The 20,705-nt window shown below is 42.9% G+C and overlaps 1 protein-coding gene across 4 annotated transcripts in view; it reads left to right on the top strand.

Annotated features, from left to right (window-relative positions):
• The first annotated feature begins 639 nt into the window (after positions 1–639).
• Positions 640–20,705, top strand: part of EGLN3 (egl-9 family hypoxia inducible factor 3) — a 45,608-nt gene continuing 25,542 nt past the window's right edge. The window contains exon 1 of one of the 4 annotated variants that reach the window (XM_061611623.1): positions 640–1,388. In XM_061611623.1, the coding sequence (XP_061467607.1) occupies positions 660–1,388 (729 nt within the window). In that variant the 5' untranslated portion in view covers positions 640–659. Of the gene's footprint in view, positions 1,389–2,614; positions 3,491–3,621; positions 3,643–20,705 lie in introns of those variants that run through there. The other 3 variants (XM_061611622.1, XM_061611624.1, XM_061611625.1) reach the window with 3 other exon arrangements.

Below are 20,705 nucleotides of genomic sequence, written 5' to 3'. Positions count from 1 at the left end.
ACTGAAACAGAATGACTATCAAAAATTCCCAATGTGATGGTTCCATAAGTCTGAAAGCCCAAAAAAGTCTAGGATCTTTCCTGGGTACAGATGAGGCCATAAGGAAGAGAGTGCCAGTGAATGTGCAGACTGCAAATTCCGAACTGCCTCCTTTCATTAAAGTTCGGCAGAGCTGATACAGAAGAATATAACAATTGGCCCCAACTTTGTCCTTTTGAAGTCCTGTCTTCAAGTAAATTCAAGGCACTTTTGTCGTAATAAATAAATGAGAAGTAATCAGTGGTGGCCGCATTATCGATTTCCAGAAAGAGCAATTCGGGACAGGGTTGGACAGGCCCAGATGAATTTTTTTCCTCGACAAAGACCGGGTCCATCCAGGTGAATGAATGGAGATAGCTCCAGTCAGCGTTTTCGAGCTTTTTTTGTGACTCACGTCTGTCGTTCCCAGCAAGAGAGGGCACGTAACAACCCCAGATTCCAGCCGTTCCCTGCACGTCCAGTGCTGCCCGGGAGCTTTTCGTGCGCTCCGTTGGATCCCGCGTGTTCCCAGCCCGTGTCCCCAAGGGATGGCTGGGGGAGGCGGCGGCACGAGAGGAAGGCGGGAGGCGGGGGGACGCGCCGCTCGCTCCCATTGGTACGTGTGCACGCTCCCGAGCGGCATGTCCTCGGTAGTATCCGGTAGTGTGGGGCGAACATGGCATTTCCCGCGTGGGGCTCGGGCAAGGCCAGAAGCAGCATGTCGTCTCCGTGGTAAGGCAATGCCGCCTGCCCGGGAGGAGGACCTGATCTGTCCGCCGATGGCCTCCGGCTGGGAAGCAGAACAGCCCCTGGCCAAGCTCAGTGGAGACTCAGTAGAAAACACGAGGAGGATTTTCATCCGTCACCCGCCCGAGAGCGGCGAGGAGGGCGGCCGCGAGGAGCAGCCCGACGGGCCGGTTGGAGACTGCCTAGGAAGCATCCTGTGCTCCTCGAACTCAGGGGAGGCCCAAGCCGTCGAGGGCGTCTTGCCCTCCGCCAGCCCCCCGCCTCTTAAGAAAGCTCCTCTCAGAGAGCACCGCAGAGATGCTCAGAGGCTAGTCTTACACTATGTAGTGCCTTGCATGAACGCCTATGGCTTGTGCATTGTTGACCACTTCCTGGGAGCCAGGATGGCCGAGAAAATCTTCCAAGAAGTCCTGGCTTTGCACCTGAGTGACAAATTCCAGGACGGAGCCTTGGCGAGTCAGAAGTCGGGCTGCAGCAAAGCCATTCGCGGGGACAAGATTTTGTGGGTAGAGGGCAGTGAACCGGGCTGTGAAAACATAGGCTACCTCCTGAAAAGAATGGATAAGCTCATCATGTACGGAGATGGGAAGCTGGGGCATTACAAAATTAGAGGAAGACACAAGGTTAGTAAGCCTCAAGTATCGAGGACCCTTGTGGGTCCCTACCAAAGTTGCCTCTTGGCTTCTCCAGAGTTTCTGATCTCTCTCGCTGCCATTTCTCGAACGCGGAATCTTAACTGTGTCATTCCTGGGCACTCTTGCATGCTGTAACTTAAGCTTGGCATCTAGGCAACCGCCCAATTCCTATCCCTACTTTGTTCGCTTTGTAAAATACATTTGAACCTTGGTAGGGCTCACAACGTCGCGGGTCACGTGGATTTTCATATCTGCGAACTGCACAGGTAGGGAGTAACCTCACGACACTAAGGGCAGCTTCCTCTGTTTCTACTTTTCTCTCCGCCTTCATCAAAAGCTCACCATGGGATTTCTGAACGATAGTTTTAAGGAGAGAGAATTCTGAAACACGTCGCGCGTGTGTGTGTATAAACCTCAAATGTCTGATTTAAATGACGCTGCCGTTTGTATTGTTATGTTGAAACAGTAGTTGCACACGGAAGGTGGGCATATTTTCCTAACTTTTAGGAAGGAGAAATGAGATTTAGAATCCAAGCAGTTACTATTCAGTGAATGCCATTAAGCACATTATCTGTAATGAGAGATTTTTAAAAGCCGGGAACTGGTTTTTCGGATGGAAGATCTTTGCAAAGCGATTTTCCGCAGTCTAATATGCTTTGTCAGCAGGTGTGGAGAAGGGAGAGGAAGTCTTCCGAAAAAAGACGGTGATAAGCACTTATAAATGAAAACTCGCTCCCCATTCCCGTAGTATTAGATTGCCAAGAGAAACTCCGCTGGAAGAAACTTAACGCGCTCACACTCTTTCCCCACCGTTTGTTTACATAGGCTCGTAGTATGTGACCGTAGTAGAAGTCAGTGTACATGCTGGGGGAGAATTCCTCAATGGCGGAGACCACACCCCCTCTGAGTTGTAGGCGGTGCTTGCCAAGAAACTGGTCAAGCCTCCTCCAGACACGCGGCTTTCTCTTCCCCCTCCCCAATGCATTGATTCCGGCCGTGAACTCTACGGGGGTTGAACGCTCTGCGTGAAGTCACGCCCCTTCTCCCTCTTGATTGGCTGGGTTCACGTTCCACGAGCCTGTGGGTAGGCTCGCGGAGACATTGTCCCTGGGCCGGGGCTCCACCCACGGGCCGTTTACTGCTGAAGTAGGAACACATTCTGCACGTAGCAGACGTATTAATCAGAGACGGGGCCATCTGCCGCCTTGGTAAATAAATTAAAGGAGTTTTGCAGGACTCGGCTCCAAAAAAAGGGGAGTGATCACATTAGAAATCGGGGGGTGTTCACTTCACACACTGCTGGTCCGGCCTCAAAGCAGATAGAAAAGGGCTTCATCAGCTTCCTTTTTCAACAAATGTTTATCTGCCAAGGTGCTGCTCCTGGTAGTGGGTGGAGGTCAGTTCGGGGAGGAGGGGCGTGCAGTCACCGTTCATTTCATTATCGAGCCTTGTGTCGCCACTGGGAGAACCTGGGAAGGTTACTGCTGACTACGCTGAAGACAAAGTATTACTTTAGCAAAACTTTTGGAAACGCCGGCTTTTTTTTGTTTGGCCCGACACTGATTTGCTTTGCTGGCTTCTTTTAAACTCAAGAGTTAGGAATGCTGCCGGTGTGTGTGGCTGATTCAGTTTGCTAGAATTACTGATACACACGAGGTCTCCTGGAACACTACAGCTTGATTTGCGCTCTTGACTTTGTACGGGGAGGGGGCGAAATTAATCGCATTTCTAAGATGCCATTGGGACATATCATGAGAATAGATCTAGAGAAAATTGCTCTGGACTACATTGCGCCTTGTTTACATGATATTGGCTTTTGCTACCTCGACAATTTTTTGGGTGACTTAGTAGCAAATTGTATCCTGGAGCGCGTGAAACAGATGCATTATAATGGGGAGCTGCAGGATGGTCAGCTAGCCGGCCAGCGCAATGGCATCTCCAAAAGACACTTGAGGGGAGACCAGATAAAATGGATCGCAGGCACCGAGGAGGGATGTGAAGCCATCAACTTTCTCTTGTCACTGATAGACAGGCTGGTGATGTACTGTGGAAGTAGACTGGGCAAATACTATGTGAAAGAGAGGTCCAAGGTAAGAACTTTAAATGGAAAACATTTCTAGTGTAATGGGGTCTTTTAATTTAGGAGTCACTCCTGGATGCTTGCTTTTAAGGAGATACTGTTTTCATTTGCTTTAATATTGCTGCTGGGATTAATATTTCCTCCCTAAACTGCAAAATGCAGGTAACTATGATACCAGGAATCATTTTTATGATATAATCCTCTCTTTCCACCCCCTAAGCCACAAACCTAAAAAGTTAATTGTAAATATGTTCACTTGTAGCCAACAGTACTTACTTACCTAGGGGTTTAAGAATCTTTCACTTTTAAGTGCCGATGACTGAAGGGAGTTATAATTCACACTGGGGTGGCCAAGTTGATTTAAGTGAGACTGTGGCAGTGTGATTGGCACTTTGTCTCCCAGAAGTGGAAATTCAGGATGCAATAAGAATCGGAATATAGCATTGATCATTCATCAGTAGAAGGGTTTTCTAGCACTGCATTGGCCAAGCAAAATGATTTTAAATGGTGTCAAAAGTTTGTATAATTCCATTGCATCATTAAATTAACAAGTTACTTTCCTGTCATTTTCTGCTAAGCCCCATGTTGGGTCATTGTGGTGTTCATATGCTGAACGCTTGTCAGGCTCCTGAGCAGTTAGTCTTTAGAGACGTAATAAAGTTGATACCTAATTTATGCACGTATGTACCAGCAGAGGCCACTGCACAGCTGAGTAAACAAACAAAATCCACAAAAATTAAAAAATCAATCTCTCCTGAAAAGTGACAAAAGTATGGAGCAAAGTATGAACTGCTTTAGGTTTGCATTGATGAAACTCCTGCACTGCTTCAAATATCTGTTTACTATCAATTTCTTACAGTCTAAACCTATGCATGTCAGAAGTAAGCCCTACTGAGCTCAGTGGAACTTGCTCCTTAGTTAGTGTGTTTAGGACTGCAACCACAGAATGCTAAATACATCTGGAAGTGACAACAAAATTCCTGATTAAACAGGCATGAGAGGAAGTTCTGTAATTGGTTTCCTTCTCTGTTAATTTTGGTTTCCTTCTCTGTTAATTTCAAACTTTGTTGAAAGCACTAGAGAACTTCTTTCAATGATTTTGCTTCCTTTACCATTCAAGAAGCAGAGAGGTAAAGAATGTCTCATATATATTTAATTGAACAAAAGCAATTGAATAATTAGCTGAACCAAAGCAAACTGCACTTGCTAGCTCTTGAAAAGTTAGTCCTCACTCCTCTATTGTTTATCAATCCAGGAATCTTCATGCTAATGAATGATCAATGTTACCAGAACTCAATTTCAGGTAGTGATTATGTCTACAGAAGTGTACCCATAGCTCTTCTTTAAGCTTAATTATTTACAGTGCAATCATATGCATATCAGAATTAAGTCTCATTGAGTTCAATGAGGCCTACTCCCAGGTAAGGGGGTATAGGATTACAGTCTTAAGACTCCCAAGTAGGACTTGCAACAAAATGTTGGACTGTGTCTATTCTCAAAATGCAGCCAGCAATGCTCTTTTCCAGGATGCTCCATTCCCCCTAGTTTTCTGTCTCCCCACACCCCAGTCAGTCAATGTTCCATGGCCACTGAACATGCTCAGCCAGCCGGTTTGGGGTTTTTCCTTCCCTTCCCCCCTCTTTTTTTGTATACTTTTTTTTCTATTTTGGCAAACTTTGGAACTTCCCTGAGCCTACCAATCCCTCCCTCTGTGTGATTGGTGCCCTTTTGGCTGCAGTCAAATAATGAGTTTGGTATCACTAGATAGGATTCTTTGATTTACTTCTATTTATCACAGGAGTAGAATTTAAGTTAAGTTAAGTCCTCAGTTCTCAGATTAACTGCATGTAAGCATAGCCGCAATCTGTTTACAATTTTAGCTACCTATGCAAAACAGTCTAATGTGGCAATTGTAAACGCACTTCCTAGAGAATAAATCCTGCTGAATTCAATGGGACTTACTTCTAAGCAAAGATGCCTAAGTGTGAAGTGTGGGAGATCAAACATAATGGAGGAATTAATGTGAATTATAAAGCAAACATACAATGCAGCCATGGTAGGTTTTAGATTCATTTTAAAAGTGATTTAAACCTCTGTTCTGAAAATACTGTATGGCTACAACCCTATACACACTTACCTGGGTGTTCTGTCCAACTGAGTTCAATGGGACTTACTTCTGAAAAGATGTGCATAGGATTGCACTGAAAGTTTGATTATTGCTTTAGACTGCAAGCCTATAGATGCTTACTTAGGAGTAGGTCCCACTGAACTCAGTGAGAAAAGGCCATAGGTCAGTAATAGAGCATCTGTTTTGTGTGTAGAGGTCCCAGGTTCCATACCCAGCAACTCCAGGTAGGACTGGGAAGGGAACCTTGCCTGAAATCCTGGAGAGCTGCTGCCAGTCAGTGTAGACAAAAGTAAGCAAGATGGACCAATGGTCTGACTCAGTATAAAGCAGCTTCCTATGTTCTTAGAGGGACTTACTTCTGAGTAGACATAAATAAGATTGCATTGCTACCTTTGCAATTAGGTAGGAAGTTAGGAAGCAGAGTTGATACAGATTTGATAAACCAAGTCACCAACCATGAGAAAACTTTGGAAAGACGATGAATACATTAACATTATTCTGTGCAGAAATGTACGCTAGTATTCAGTAAGGTTAATGTCAACTTTCCCAGTGCATCATGTGCCAGCATTTTGCGTGTCACACAAAGTAGTGGTAGAAGTAGCCATGAAGAGCAACACCCAGTCTGATTAAAGAGAATTGGCTAATTGAACTTTAGACTAATTGAAATCTATACAAATCAAATGGAGGTGTTTTTATAAAACTAGTATTAGCAACTAGTATTAGCCTTATGGTATTTATTTATTTTATTTATTTATTTTTTATTTATTTAATTACGCTTTTAAACCGCCCTATAGCAACGAGCTGTATTTGTCTCCACTCCAAGATTTCAAGGAAAAAACATGCAGGTATCATTTCAATCATCAGCAATTATAGATGGAAGGCAGACAACTCTAAATCTACTGCCAAACTAAACACTACTGTAGTTCAGGACTGCAGTTAAAATGTACAGTAATTCATGAAGTGGGAATTTCCATAAGCAGACTAAAGTAGATACAGAAGTTTAATCCCGTTTTCTCCAGTGACACAGTGATCCTTGCATTTGCTAATCAATATTTATGGTACATGCTACCTACATTATACTTAGGTTTTCATTTTTCCAAATGCAATTTGCGATTGTCACTTTAAACTTTCAAAACTCTGAACTATCCTCCCTCTCTCCCTCCCTCCTTCCCTTCTTGTGTGCTCATTCCCTTTTTCATACTTTGCTATTATATTCAAATTGGGCAAGTGGTGACATATGTTCATTACCCAATATCCATTAATTTCAGTGGAGCTAGCTTGGAAAACTTACTGATTTATTTATTATGCTTTATGATATATATTCTAAATGAGTGTGTTTAAGGCTTGCCTTGATAGGAAATCTTACTCCAAACTTTATTTTCCTTCTTATTGTTGCTGAGTATTGGGAGCTTATATTGGTGGGATTTATCTATGCTTCATTCGATGCCCAAACTTACTAACCCTTCTGTAAACATTTGCATTGCTCTGTTGGCATGTTGGAGCAGAATAACATCACTGCATCAGTGGTATTGTAACAGTCTATGGGCGGTATTCAACTAAAAAGTTGTGTTAGCACAATGGGATTTATCCCGTCTCCTCCCCCAACATCCATCCTACGTTGTTCCCAAATCTGCTCTGGAGAGCTGGAGAAACTCCCAAAACAGACTTATGGGGTGCACACGCGGGGGGGGGGGAGGAAAAGAGGGAGAATGTTCCATTGCACAAGGAAAAATCCTGGTGCCAATGGAACTATCTACTCAATGCTACATTGAATACCACCCTATGGCATTGTACTGTGTGGCTTTCGCTATACACTAAGACATAAGTGCCTAGGCCCAGCCATTGTGTCCAGTGGTGCCCTGTGACGATCCCACCTTTGGCTCCACCTGTCAGGTTCCCACCTGCTTGTGGCTACCGCCTTTCACTAGGCACCACCTCAGGACACCACCAGTCAGGATCGTCGTTTTTATTTTTTCTCACTCCGGTCTAGCACAGATCTCTCAAGATCCCACTGCTAGGCAGCACCACCAGCCACTCCCTGTAAACAATACTGCTAGAGACTTCGCCTTAGTCTCCCTATGGCTTGTTACTTTGTGTCTGGGTGCCTTGCTGTCCACAACCCCCCTGTATGTTTGTCTATAAAGCATACAATCCTGGGTTGCTCTGGATACTTGACGATGTTACAATTTCTTCCTTCACCCTGCCAACCATTAGATACAGTTTCCCTTCAGCCTTGGTAATTACCCTGCCCTCCCTTCTGGTCTGTATATCTGCACCCAAGGATCAGGCTGGTAAACCAATAAAAGTATTTATTTGATAACACTAGGAAAATACAAGATTACTTTAGGAATGTTTAACCAGCATATGGTTTCATATAGCGTCACTCTTATGTTTCCAGTTATATATATTCTGTCCAAATATCAGCCTAATAGAATCCAAACCTCCCTCAGAACTCTGTCAACTCAATCCCAACTGCCTCCCACTTCAACTCCTTTCCAATCACTCTCCTCTCAACAGCCCCCTGCTCAACTGTCATCCTCTCATTTATACCTTCAGCCATTCAAAACACTCAGCCAATCGATTCCAACGGAAGGAGGAAGTCGAATCTCCGGTCAAAGGGGTTGAGGTCCACTCAGCCTTCCATCCATCCGTGGTCAGTAAAATGAGTACCCTGCATACTCTGGGGGGTAAAGAAAGGGTGGGGAAGGAACTGGCAGTCCCACCCCATATATACGGTCTGCCTAGTTAACGTCGCAAGACATCAACCTAAGAGTCGGAAACGACTCGCACTATAAGTGTGGGGACACCTTTACTTTACCATATTTACAGTTTTTAACATATAAGGACATCACATGCCCCTCCACTGATAGAAAGCACTTTGATTCAGTATAGGCTTCTCTCAACAGAAAGGGGAGGCAGATGATTTTCCACAGTTCTCTCTTCTCTCCCCCCCCCCATCAGTTCCATAAGGTTAGGAAATGCTTCAGCACAGTGTGGGAGGTGGCAGTAGGAACTGCAGGAGGAGAGACAATTGGCAAAAGTTGTCTCCCCCTCCATTTTGCTGACAAGAACCTCTGCTGGGTCAAAGAGTCTTCTGCCAGTGAGAAGGATACCATTGGATACATACCCTGGCCCTAGGCATTTAAGCGTTCGTTGACATATTGCTTTATTTTTATTTGCAAGATTTTTGTACTGCCTTTCGATATAAACATCTAAAGCATAGCAAGTCTGAGAGGCCAATGACCAGAGCACATCACAGGGGAATGTACCGGTTCTATGCACACAGAGATCTGTTGCTCAAAACTCTGACATCAAAGCTTTCTGTAAATGGAAAGCAGTTCCACCAAAAATGAATGGGAGTGAGGTAGCGAGCGTATAAAAAGATACGAAATTTCCTTCTCAGAGAAGAACTGTTGAGCCAAAATGTACCTTTGTACATAAAGATGGTTCTTTCGAAGAAGCAATCCTTCTATGTGTATCTGAAGGAGTACAGGCTCCTATTGAACATGTGAATCAACTTTTAAGCTGCATCTGTGCTACAAAGTCGTTGCTTCCCTGCTTTGCATACCATCAAACCTTGTTAGCTGTGCAGTTGAACACTGAGTAGGCACGATGCAGGCTCCCCTTTTCAGATCTGTATTGACATGCACTGGCTTGCGAGAAAGTCCTAGTGCAGATAGAGAGGATAATGTTTGGCTAGTTTGTCATGGTAAGGAACCTCCTGCATGGGAGTCTACTTCTAGTACTACTCTTGCGTTGTCTTGAATGGGTTCCTCTGCTGTTATCAAGTAATGAATACACATAGGGCTGAATCCAGACTAAACAGAGCAGGACATGACAGAGCAGTGTAGTCACTGCCACTTTTGCAACCCTTCCGCTCGCACTGGCCAGGGTAAAAGGCAAGGGGCAGGCAAAACCCTACCGCACAGTACGTCGTGGTACTTCTGCCCACCCACACTTTCAGGGGGTGGAACAGAGAGAAGTGATGCTGGTGTCACTTCACGGGTGGACGCTTGTGGAGCTGCTTTGGGCTCAGCAGAGCAAGACCCTTAGCAGAGCGAGACTCAAGTGCAGTGGATTCGGGGTCTGGATTGCAGCCTAAGTTAATTGTACTTTGGTCCCATTGAAAACAATGGGACTTAAGTTACTCATGACTAACTTTTCACACTGATTTCAGTAGGATCTAAGTGTGACTAACTTAGTCTGGACCCAGTCTATACTACTGTCTCTCAAAGTTGTGAGTATATTCATCCCAATTGAGGAGGCAAATAACTGCTTATACATGTATCACATAAAAATACACGCTTTAGAAGTGCAAGCTTATTCCTGTTCTGGGCTTGAAACATCAGTGGCAGTGTGATTTCTTATTGAGTTGTTGAAGAGCACTGCCTTTGGAACTATAATTGCTTATTATAGGTTACAAAGGATTTTGATGATACTTGCATATCAGCATGCTTTCCAGTTAGTTTACGTTGGAAGGTCTGATGAAAACTACAATCCTGGAAAAATATACATAGTTTGTCTTTCTTTTTTTCTAATGAAATGCACATGTGGCATAATGGTTGGGTTCAAGTCTGTTCTCCTGGCTAACTGCCAGGATGCCCAGTGTTCATCAGACTGGGTCCAGAGCCACTGGAATCATAAATGCAACCGACAAGTCATTTTATGGTATCAGACGGAGGAATTCAGCTTTGGCAGAGATCTTGGAGCAGTTGCCATGGCTCTGTGTCAACTGACATTTAGATCTGTTTTCGTCAAGCAATATTAGTTATCTTGGTTGATTATATGCATGAAAAGGGGATTATTGCCTTACATAAAACTGTGTGCAGTTTCATGGATTTTTATTTTTCCTTGCTCAGGTTGCATTCTCAATTTTATTCTTTTATTCAGCTATATTCCTCTTATGCAAAAATATTCCATATACAACTTTCCAAAAGCATTTTTTAAAGATGTGAGTAGGTCTTAGGTTTATATAAGGAGACTCAGAAGACAGGGCTGTCCCTACCATTAGGCAGAGCCTCAGGCGGCAGATGCTGGGGACCGGCAGTGTAATGTTAGAGTGCAGCACTGTGTGTGCCACTCAGCCTGCCACTACCCCTTAAGCTAGCTTGCTGGCTTTGGGTGTGGTAGAGGATGCTATCCCATTGCCATTGTTGAAGCTGGTCCCATTAACTTCTAAATGTTGGAAGGAGGTACCATTATGTCCTTTGCCTTGGGCCGCAAAACGCCTTCAGCCAGTCTTGGAAAAACATGGAACTTTAGATTTGAATACAGGAGACATATGCTCAAATTCTTGAACTATCATTGTATATATAATGTCGGTATGCATGCTGTTTGATGTACATCACATAAGCAGTAACATAAGCAGAAAGAATAAGTTCCTACGCCCACTGTTGATTTTGACAGAAGAGAGATAATAGGGGAAAGGGAAGTCAGGACAGGCACAAATTAGGGTAGCAGAAAAAGATGCTTGAATCCACTTCCACATCCTCAGGCTCAGTTTCTGTATGAGATAAGGGCTAAGCCAAAGGCTTCACAGAAAGGGCGAATTTTAAAGAAAAAAAGAAAGATGGTACTATATTGATGTCCTGGGAAGGAATTCCAGACATAAAAATGAGTCTTGGGCAATCCTCTTCCTCTCCGTCTGGCATTTCTCACATGTTATTGTGGAAGATATATGAGATTATAATTTTAAAGGAATCTGTAGAGTAACATTTGCAATAGAAATTTATAGATAAAGCCATATACCAAGTTTGCATACTAATTTAAGAATTCATTCTCCTTAAGTAGTGTTGCATGGAAATGAAGCTACTTGGGAGGGCAGACCATGAAGTGAGACAATGAGATGAGGATAATGGAGAATGCTGTTGTAGGAACCTTCATGTAAACCATGATGGAGCACAATCCTGTCAACCATTTATGGGAATGCATGTGGGCATTGATGTAGGAGAATCTCCATTGCCCAAATATTATTATCTAACTTCATGATGTGCCCTAGTACCACAGACACCACATGTTATTTAAGGAGAACTAATTTGCCAGCTTTTCCAACATTCTCAGTGCCTACCCCCACAAAATCATACATGGCCCTTTTACTGTCATTCCATTTGATTCTAGTCTAAAATATTTGGTCCCTCTCAGCTTTGATCAGGGATATTGAAAATATGCAGTGCTTTTTATTCTGTTTCTGTTGGATCTAAAATATAGGTTGCCAAGGTTGCTTCAGCTAAAGCATGAAGTCACTGAACTATTTACATCTATTTCATTGCTTTGTTTTAAATCAGGCTGTTAATCAGGGCCCCGAGATTGGTCACATTGCCATTGCCAATTCTTCTTTTCTCTTTCCTCTGAAAAGGTATTGTGTAAATTGCTTAAACTTTATGTGACCTTTTCCTGTGAACTAGACTGACGGTACGCCTTTTACTCTTAGTCATTGTGGACTCTTAAATACTTGTAGGAACAGAATTTTTAGTATACCCAGGAGATCTTAAGTTTGAGGATGCAGCTACACTTTACCCTGACAAGCAGCATATTTCATAACCCACAAACAAACGCAGTGGGGTAGATTTGGAGGGGATAATTGGTGGGTGGGTACATCCTGAGTCAGCCAATTTCCACCTGCATTCTCTTCCCCCTAGGCCACTCCCTTTGCCACCAACTTGCTAGTCTTAGTTCCAGTTTTTTGAGCTCAGCTGGGGCAAAACTGGTGAAAATGGCCAGAAGGAGGAAGAACTGATGTGCAGGGTAAACACCCCTCCACCAATCCATTCATTTCTCACTGCAGATGCCCTTCTCATTCCACATTAATGCTACACGGCAAGCATGATTTTGGGAAACCCCCTGGTTGCTTTGTAATGCATAATTGCTCCCTGAACAGCTGTGGTGGGCAGGGTCACACAGCTAATTCTTAATACAGATAATAAATACTGTATTTGTTTTTATTTAGAATGTTGAAACTGCAAAATGGGATTCCTTTCTAATTAATTAGTTTTATACTTTACATGAATATCCTTTTTTCTCACCGAATTCAGCCCCGGTTTAATCCATTTTTTCAGCACCTCTTGTAAAAATCTCCAAAGCTTTCATTAGCCACTTTTTAATTTTAGAATTGCAGACTTTTCGTATTGGCTACGAACAAAAGATTTATAAGAAGGTGGCTGGCAGCACACTGAAAGGTCTCATCCAGGAGATTTAGCACTATAATCAATGGATAAAAATTCAAGGTTGCCTCAGTTGTTTGGGTGATGGTTCTTAATATTTGTATATTTGAATAGAAAAGTGAGATCTGCAACAAAATATTACAGGGTGAAGTGCTGTCATTCAGGATTCTGGTCGCTCCATTACATTTACTGGTTTTCCTCTGGCATTCCATGGGCATTGAGCACCTCAGTCCTCATTGGGCTGTTTTTTATTTCCCCTAACCTTAAGGGGGGGGTCCCTCTAAAACGTTTTTCATAACTCTGCAAACCTTGAGATTTCCTGGAGCCCACTGATACTTCCCTAATGTGCGTGGGTGGTGACATTTTGACTACATAACCAACTGCACTCCCAGCTTAAATGCTGGAAATAGAGAGGATGATTGCTCCTCCATCAGAAATGTAAGAAATCTGAAGCATATTTCCAGCAGTTAAAGCTGTTAGAGCAAAGGTAACTGTTTATTTTATTCTACAATATTTAGTTGACAACACACTTGCCTTGATTCATTGACCTGTAACACACACTGAGGGTGGTATTTAACTTTTTGAGTTAGGACTAGAGTTAGTGCTAGCACAACAGGATTCTCCCTTCTCCTGCCCCCACGTGTGCCTCACACCATCCCCAAATCTGCTCTGGAGGATTGGGAGAAACTCCCGAACAAATTTAGGGGCACTCAGGGAAGAGCAGGGAAGATCATTCTGTTGCACAAGGAGAAATCCTTGCACTGATGGACCAGTTGCCACACATTGAATACAACCCTGGACCTTGCTGCATGCCAGAGCAATGGCAGATTGCCTCCCCTACTCATTGCCACCCTAGACTCCTTTGGTGAGAAAGGGCAGGATCTAATTTTAATAAATAAATGAACATATATTTTCTGCCCCTTCAACCTAGTGAAGCCTTGCCTCACCTTTGTCCTATTGAGACCATCACTCAAAATAGAAAATTTGGAGTCTCTCTTGCTCATTCTGCTGAGTGGACCCTAGACTTCTGCCCCCCAATCCTTTGCTGGTGGCTGACCTTAGATGGGGTTTGAATCTAGGTCTTACAAATCTGTGTCTAATACACCACACAGATCTCACGAAAAGTCATTCTGGGAAGGACCATAGATAACTTCTTTGCATGCAAAATGTCCCAGGTTCAGTCCCTGGCAACTCCAGATACGCCTGGGAAAATCCATTGTTTGAACTAGGGCCAGCGCCAAAGGGTGGCCAGGTCGGGCCCTGACGAAGGGCCCCATGGCCCACAGGGGCCACTCGTTAGGGTGGGGGAGTAGCGCTACCCTTCCGCCTGCCTTGGATCGCAGGGAGGGAGCTTTCGGACTGCCTGCCTGTTTGCTCGCTTCACCTACCTCTCCTGTCTTCTGAGGCTGCATGCGCTGGGTTACCATCAACCAAGATGGCGTTGGAGGTTTTTTTAAGGGGCTAATGCTCCTACCACCATCTTGGTTGATGGCAGGCATTTGTGCACACATGCATGTAGCCTACTGCACATGTGTGCCATCAACCAAGATGGTGGCAGGGACATCAGCCCCTTAGAGAAGCCTCCACTGCCATCTTGGTGGATGGTAGCCCTGTGCGCGCACTGTGTGCAACAACAGGAGATGAGAGAGGTAGGTGAAACAGGCAGGAGCCGCGCACCTGGGGAAGGCTGATGCCCAAGGACCCAGTCATGCCTGGTGCTGGCCCTGGTTTGAAACCACGGAGAGTTTCTTCCAGTCTGTCTGTAGACAGAAGCACAATTTATGTGTTACTAGAATATTATTAGAGTGTGAAGTAGGGCTGCACTTTTAGGCTTGCCCATGACATCTCCCCCACCAATCTTTAATGTTGTGTCTGTAAAGAAATCCCAATATGTAAGCTCCTTGTGAGTAGTGGACACTTGCAGTTGGGACACCTTCACAGCCAGATGTTCCAGTCTTGTAGAGCCCTGACTCATGAGGAGCTCACGGACTGATTTTGTTGTTGTTCCAGGAAGCAGGTGTAATGCCAGGCGTGGGCCTAAAAATATGGCCCTGTTGCAAGGCAACATGCCATTGCCCTAGACATGAGTAAAGTGTGCATAGGTCTAGTCTTGAGGTAGATGGACCAATGGTCTGATTTGGTATAAGGCAGCTCCTTATCCCTATGTTCCAAAAACAGGATAATTTGCTTATATATTTTAATGCAATTATTTTCACCCCCAGAAATGTTTTTGAAATGAATAATGCATTACAAATATCCCTAATGAATGGAAAGGCACGGATGTTCATTACACTGATTGATGCAGGCAAGTGCGCCTGCTGAAAGGCAAACCTGTTTGTTTGCAGAAGGAATTCCAGGTGTCTAATTGAGTTAACAATTTACTTTGGTATCTTTATTTCCTTCTAGAATCAGCTGCTTCAGTAAATGTCATTCTTCAAAAGCTTATGGGCATGAGGGAATGGGGAAAAAAAAGCAGAGCTTGCTGGGGGCTCCAGTTTATGCATAGATCTTTCATCTTGGGTCAGACAGGAATTAATTGTATGTTCATAGCAGGTGAAATTAATTAATAGTTCTGCTATTTTAGGTTCTGATTTTGCAGTCACTGTTACAGGTATGGATGCCATTGGCAGCTTGAATGGAAAGCTGGGCCAACCCTATTTGCATTGCTCTACGTTGATGGACCTGTGCGCCTCTCCTTCTCATATGCCTATATTTTGTGTCTTAGGCTCTCTAACCCAGATTAGCAATGCACAGCTTCTTTTTCTATTTCTAACTGTGGTTTATAACATGATGTATGGAGTATAAAACAACCTGCTTATTGTGTTGGTAAATGAGTTTGTTGCTTTTTACTTGTGCCTACACAAAATATTTTGAACATTGTGTACTTCAACCTTTCCGCTTTAAAAAAGCTGCTCATGAAGATTTACAGGCCATAACATGTCGTGCTTAAATTGATTTTTTAATTATTATTACATTTATATCCACCTTTCCTCCAAGGAGCTTAAGGTGATGTACAAACATGGTTCTTCCCCTCCCAATTTTATCCTCACAACAACCCTGTGAGGTAGGTTAGGTTGAGACAATGACTGGCCCAAGATCATCCAGTGAGGTTCATAGCTGAGTGGGGATTTGAACCCTAGTCTCCCAGTCCCAGTCCGACACTATAAAGTGTACCGCTGCTGCCATTATTATCTATTCATACATTTATTAAATTTATAAAGATGCCCATCTGTACTCCTTGGGTAGCTTACAAAGAAAACAATATTACAAATAAAATATATAATAATTAAAATCAACAGCAATCAGTAAGAGAGAGTGAAAAACCTGCTTGCAATAGGGACAAAAGCTCAGAATTAAACTTCCATTTGAAAGCCTGGGTGAATAAAGCCTGGTGCCAAAGAGTCCATAAAGATGGTGCCAGGCAATCCACTCTGGGGTACCATTACCATCTTCCTTAAACTCAAGTTGTCTCCCATGTACCAGTAGCATAATCAATTACCTATTTTTTTCACATTCACTTACAGAGATTACAGTATTAAAGATCTCCTAACCATGAGTATGTATCATATTGGTGGTTAACGTTTTCTTCCAGCCCAGTTTAGGACCAGCATCTTAATGCATTAAATATTTTTTTCCATCCTTGGTATTAACCTTTGTAACCGATACCTGTTTCTAATGTTCCTACTTTCATGAAGTTTATGTTTTTGGACTAAAGTTATATCCTGTTGTTGTAGAAAATGTTGGGGAAAGACTGCAGCTCACCTTTTTGCATGCAGAAGATCCCAGGTTCAATCTCCAGGTCAGGTTAGGAATGTTCCCTGTCTGAAACCCTGAAGGATCACTGCCAGTCAGTGTCAACAATATTGCATTAATTGGACCAGTGGTCTGACTTGGTGCAAGGGAGCTTACTATGACAACAAATGCGGAATTCATAAAGATTGGCAATTAAAATTAGATTGTGTACAACACCAAAGGCTGCCATTTTGCATCCTTTTTGCATTCATTGCATGTTTCAGTCAAACTGCAGCATATGTAGGGATCCCCTTTGCTCATTGACTTCGATCCAGAGAAACGTGCTATTCAGTTCCACAGTCCTTTTGCCTTTGTTTTTCAAACAGCGATAGCTTGTGATATCTCATGGGCAGTGGAGGTGCTGCTGTTTAGAAAACAAAATCAGCAACCCTTTTCCATGTGGACCAGCTGTTCATGCTTTCATGGGCGTGCTCGATCACAGGTATTATTTTGTAATAAGTTTCGTTGAAACTGCTGTGACTTCCTCCCACGTAAATGGGACTTAATTCCACTTAATACATGCAGGCTCAAAGTCTAACATAAGCTTTGATTTGTAGCAACGAAAGCAATTTCTGACTATAAAAACCGATTACTGCTAGCTAATATTTTAATCAAAATAATTGCTTCACTGATTGCAATGTTTAGTTATAACGAGGTGTTTGGCGGCATTCGACTTAGATTCTTGTCTGAGATATATATGAAATACTGCCACTTTGTATTTGCAGTAGTGCCCAGGATTCAGGATAGATGAGGGATTACTTTGAACTAAACACTCCACAAATAGATAGGGAGACAGATAGGCAAACAGGCGTGCTTTGTGCCCTCAGTCTGATTCTGTAAGCATATAAACAATTGTCAGACACTTAAGTATGAAGCAAGGCCTTGATATGATAAGCCCCACCTGCCCTGGGGTGAAACGTCTGCCTGTTGAGATCTTTGAAAGTTTCCATAGGCCTTCAGGGGACTATACTGTGAAATGTGGGCTTAAGTGACCCAAGGAAACAAAAGCTCAATACGAGTTTCACTCGCCCTTCTCCAGATGGTGTAGTCTAGTCTGTTCCTTTGGAGGATGAGGCACATTTATCTATTTAGTGCCATTGTGAAAATCCATTTTCCCACCATTTACAGGTTGAGAAGCAGTGGTTCAGAAGAAGCAACAATTAGCACCATTCTAAAGCAGTCCAGGGTCCAATGAGCTACAATAACTACAGGCTGTTTCTACCATGTTTCTAGTGCCAGCACCCAAATCTTTTCCAGAACAATTGGTGTTTCTCCAGAAATAGCCGACATGTGCAGTCCCTGTGCACCCCATATGCTGGTTAGTTGAGATGGCCTGGGGTGTTTGTTTAAATTGCCTCAAATATGTTTTCTTAGTAGTTTGAACTCAAAGGGGAGAACGGGAGCTTTTCCCCCTGTGCTCACCTTGCCATATTAGAGTGCAGAAGAGACTGTCTCATCAGCCACTTTGGCTTGTGGATTCTTTGCTTGACTGGGCCTTGTTCTAATGCGATCTCTCTCTTCTTAACCTGTGGCATGGCCCTGTTCTCAAGTGCAGATGCAGTGTGAGCACATAAAACATAGTCGTCTTTGCTGTCAGATGGTGGCAGCATCTCTCCAGGGTCACTGTCCAAAGGACAAAGTATGTATATATCTATTGGAAAACACATCTTTGTTGCTTCTTGGCTTGGGAGATTAATACTGTTGCTTTCTTCGTGTAGCGGTTTCCAGCGTGATCGATGAACTAGGAAATAATCAGGATTTCTCCATGGTAGGTTATACATCTTAGGACATTTATTTCCCATTGATTACACAGGTAACACCAATGAGCCATTGATATAAATCTCATTGCATTAGCAGCAGACTTGACCCCCTATCTAGTCTAAAGCTGGATTTTATAGCATGGCTTTTACACAGTCTAAACAGTTTGCAATTGAAGGAGGAGAGGTTTATTATTAGCTACCAATATGCCCATTGTTATGATGTCTGTTTCATTGTTTTTCCTCTCAATGCTGAATGCCAATAGTTCATTTATGTGGGAGAAAGTAAGGGGGTGCACTTAGGCATACTACTGGGGCTAAACCACTTCCTTGCTCCAGTGGTGAGAATCAAACCTGCTTCTAACTACATAGCCACAAACAGTCTGCATCCCTTTATCCTGGGTTCTGTTTTGTGGTCATACTAGATGAGTGGTTCCTGTGATTTTTCTGCCTGTTGTGCAATTGTGGTGCCCTGTGCTAGATGCTGTATGATTTTTAAATGTATCTTTATTGCTTCTTTTATATTGTATTTTATTCCATAGAATTCAAATTGTAATATACAGTAGGGCCCTGCTTACCGGTGTTTCGTTTTGCGGCATTCTGCTGATGCGGCAGCTTTCAATTAGGGGAAATGCCTTGTTTTAAAGCCGATTTTGCGTTTTTGCGGCATTTTGCGACATTTTCACATCATTTTCATGTGATGCGGCCCATTAGAGTCAATGGGTTCATCTTTATGGCAATTTCCGCTTTACGGCGGGGGCCTGGTCCCTAACCCGCCGTATAAGCGGGGCCCTACTGTAAAAAAATACAAATAAACCTTGTAGACCACAGTTTGGGAACCCATGTACTAGTCTGTATCAGCTTCTTAATCAGATTCAGTATCACACTCTAGTGACTACTAGAGTGTAACACTTTGAGTCTTGATTAAGTGGCTTATATACTGTTTTGCTCTTCCTAACATAGAGCTGTAGGAACTATATAAAGTTATAGGAACTTGTGATGTGTAGTGTTCAGAGATCAGATGTGATTTGGTTCCTTTCCTTGTAAAGTTGTAACCAGTAATGCAAGTCCCATTGAAATCAATCAATATAACTTATTTTCAAATGAGTCTGCTTAGGATTGGATCTTAAGAACATGGATGGAACAAAGGCAAAAAACAAGGTCAGGGATGGAATAAATGAGGACTGTGGACCTGTGCTCCTTCAAATGTTGCTGGACTCCATTAGCCCCAGCCATCATGGCCACTGGTCACAGATTATAGGAGATGGAGTTCAATAACATATGGAAAGCTACAAGTTCCCTATTTTTGGAATAAAGGATTAGCAAGGATGAAGGAAGTGGTGGAGAAAGAAGTGAAATTTAAGGGAAGACTGAAAGTGAGTTAGAGCTGATTCATGCTTGGGATGTAAACTCAGGTACTTTTTGTACCTAAGTATAAACAGAAAAAAGGAAGACACGCATCACTGTCAATTGTGCACGCCACCTATACAATTAAATGGCCAGATTTCTTTGCTTTAAACAGAGATGGAAGGCTTCAAATCTTTCCCAGTTGCTGTTTCTATGGTTAATTGCAAGTGTTGCCATTCACAATAGCATAGGTACATATATACATATATTTTGCCATTTAAGACATGGGGACTTGGATCCACCTTTAAAAAGTGAAATGCAAATTAACTGTTACTCATGTGTATCAGGCAATTTTTGGATAGAGCCTTTTCACATAACATTTGTGAAGACTGCAAATGTGAACTTCTGTGATTTTTTGTGTGCACTCTACTATGTGTAAAATTTGGTGTCACATTTTGCTATGTTCAGTAATCTTGGCCAGTGGCTAAAGTACTGTTTCAGGAATCATCCGTTTGCTTTTAGACACTTGTCGCTAGCTTGTTGAAAAATCGCTTACTTTTCCTGGGTTCTCACCTCTGAAATCATTAATGATAATCAATCACAAGAAGCCCTTGGGAATTGCTTTGTACTTATATTGCTTTCTGAATCTGAATATTTCAAAGGTGAGCACCTGGATTGTCATTTTGTTGTGCTGGTTTGTTTTTTCCTTTATATTTTCATGTCTTTTGCTCAAACTTTCTGTTTTGCTGAATGAAGACTATTTGCATGATCCATGATCCTCCACATATGGAGAGGGATCAGCATTGGGATCAACAGAGCCCTTCTTTTCTGTCTCCCTCTCCTTGCTTGGCTCTTAACTGTATGTGTTGAGCCTTCTGCTGATTCACTTCCATGTACACAATGGCATCTACTGGTGAATGGATCAAAACAGGCACATGGGTTAAAATAAAACATAAGAAATCATTGATTAGTTTTCTATTAACTGAGGAATATCCATTAACAATATCTCATCATTTAGGTGCATTCACACCAATTGTTTCC

The sequence above is a fragment of the Rhineura floridana genome, chromosome 2 (genome assembly GCF_030035675.1).
Source record: "Rhineura floridana isolate rRhiFlo1 chromosome 2, rRhiFlo1.hap2, whole genome shotgun sequence".
Taxonomy (NCBI): Eukaryota; Metazoa; Chordata; class Lepidosauria; order Squamata; family Rhineuridae; genus Rhineura; species Rhineura floridana.
The sequence above is the reverse complement of the archived record's forward strand: the minus strand, read 5'-3'. Positions and strand labels throughout refer to the sequence as shown.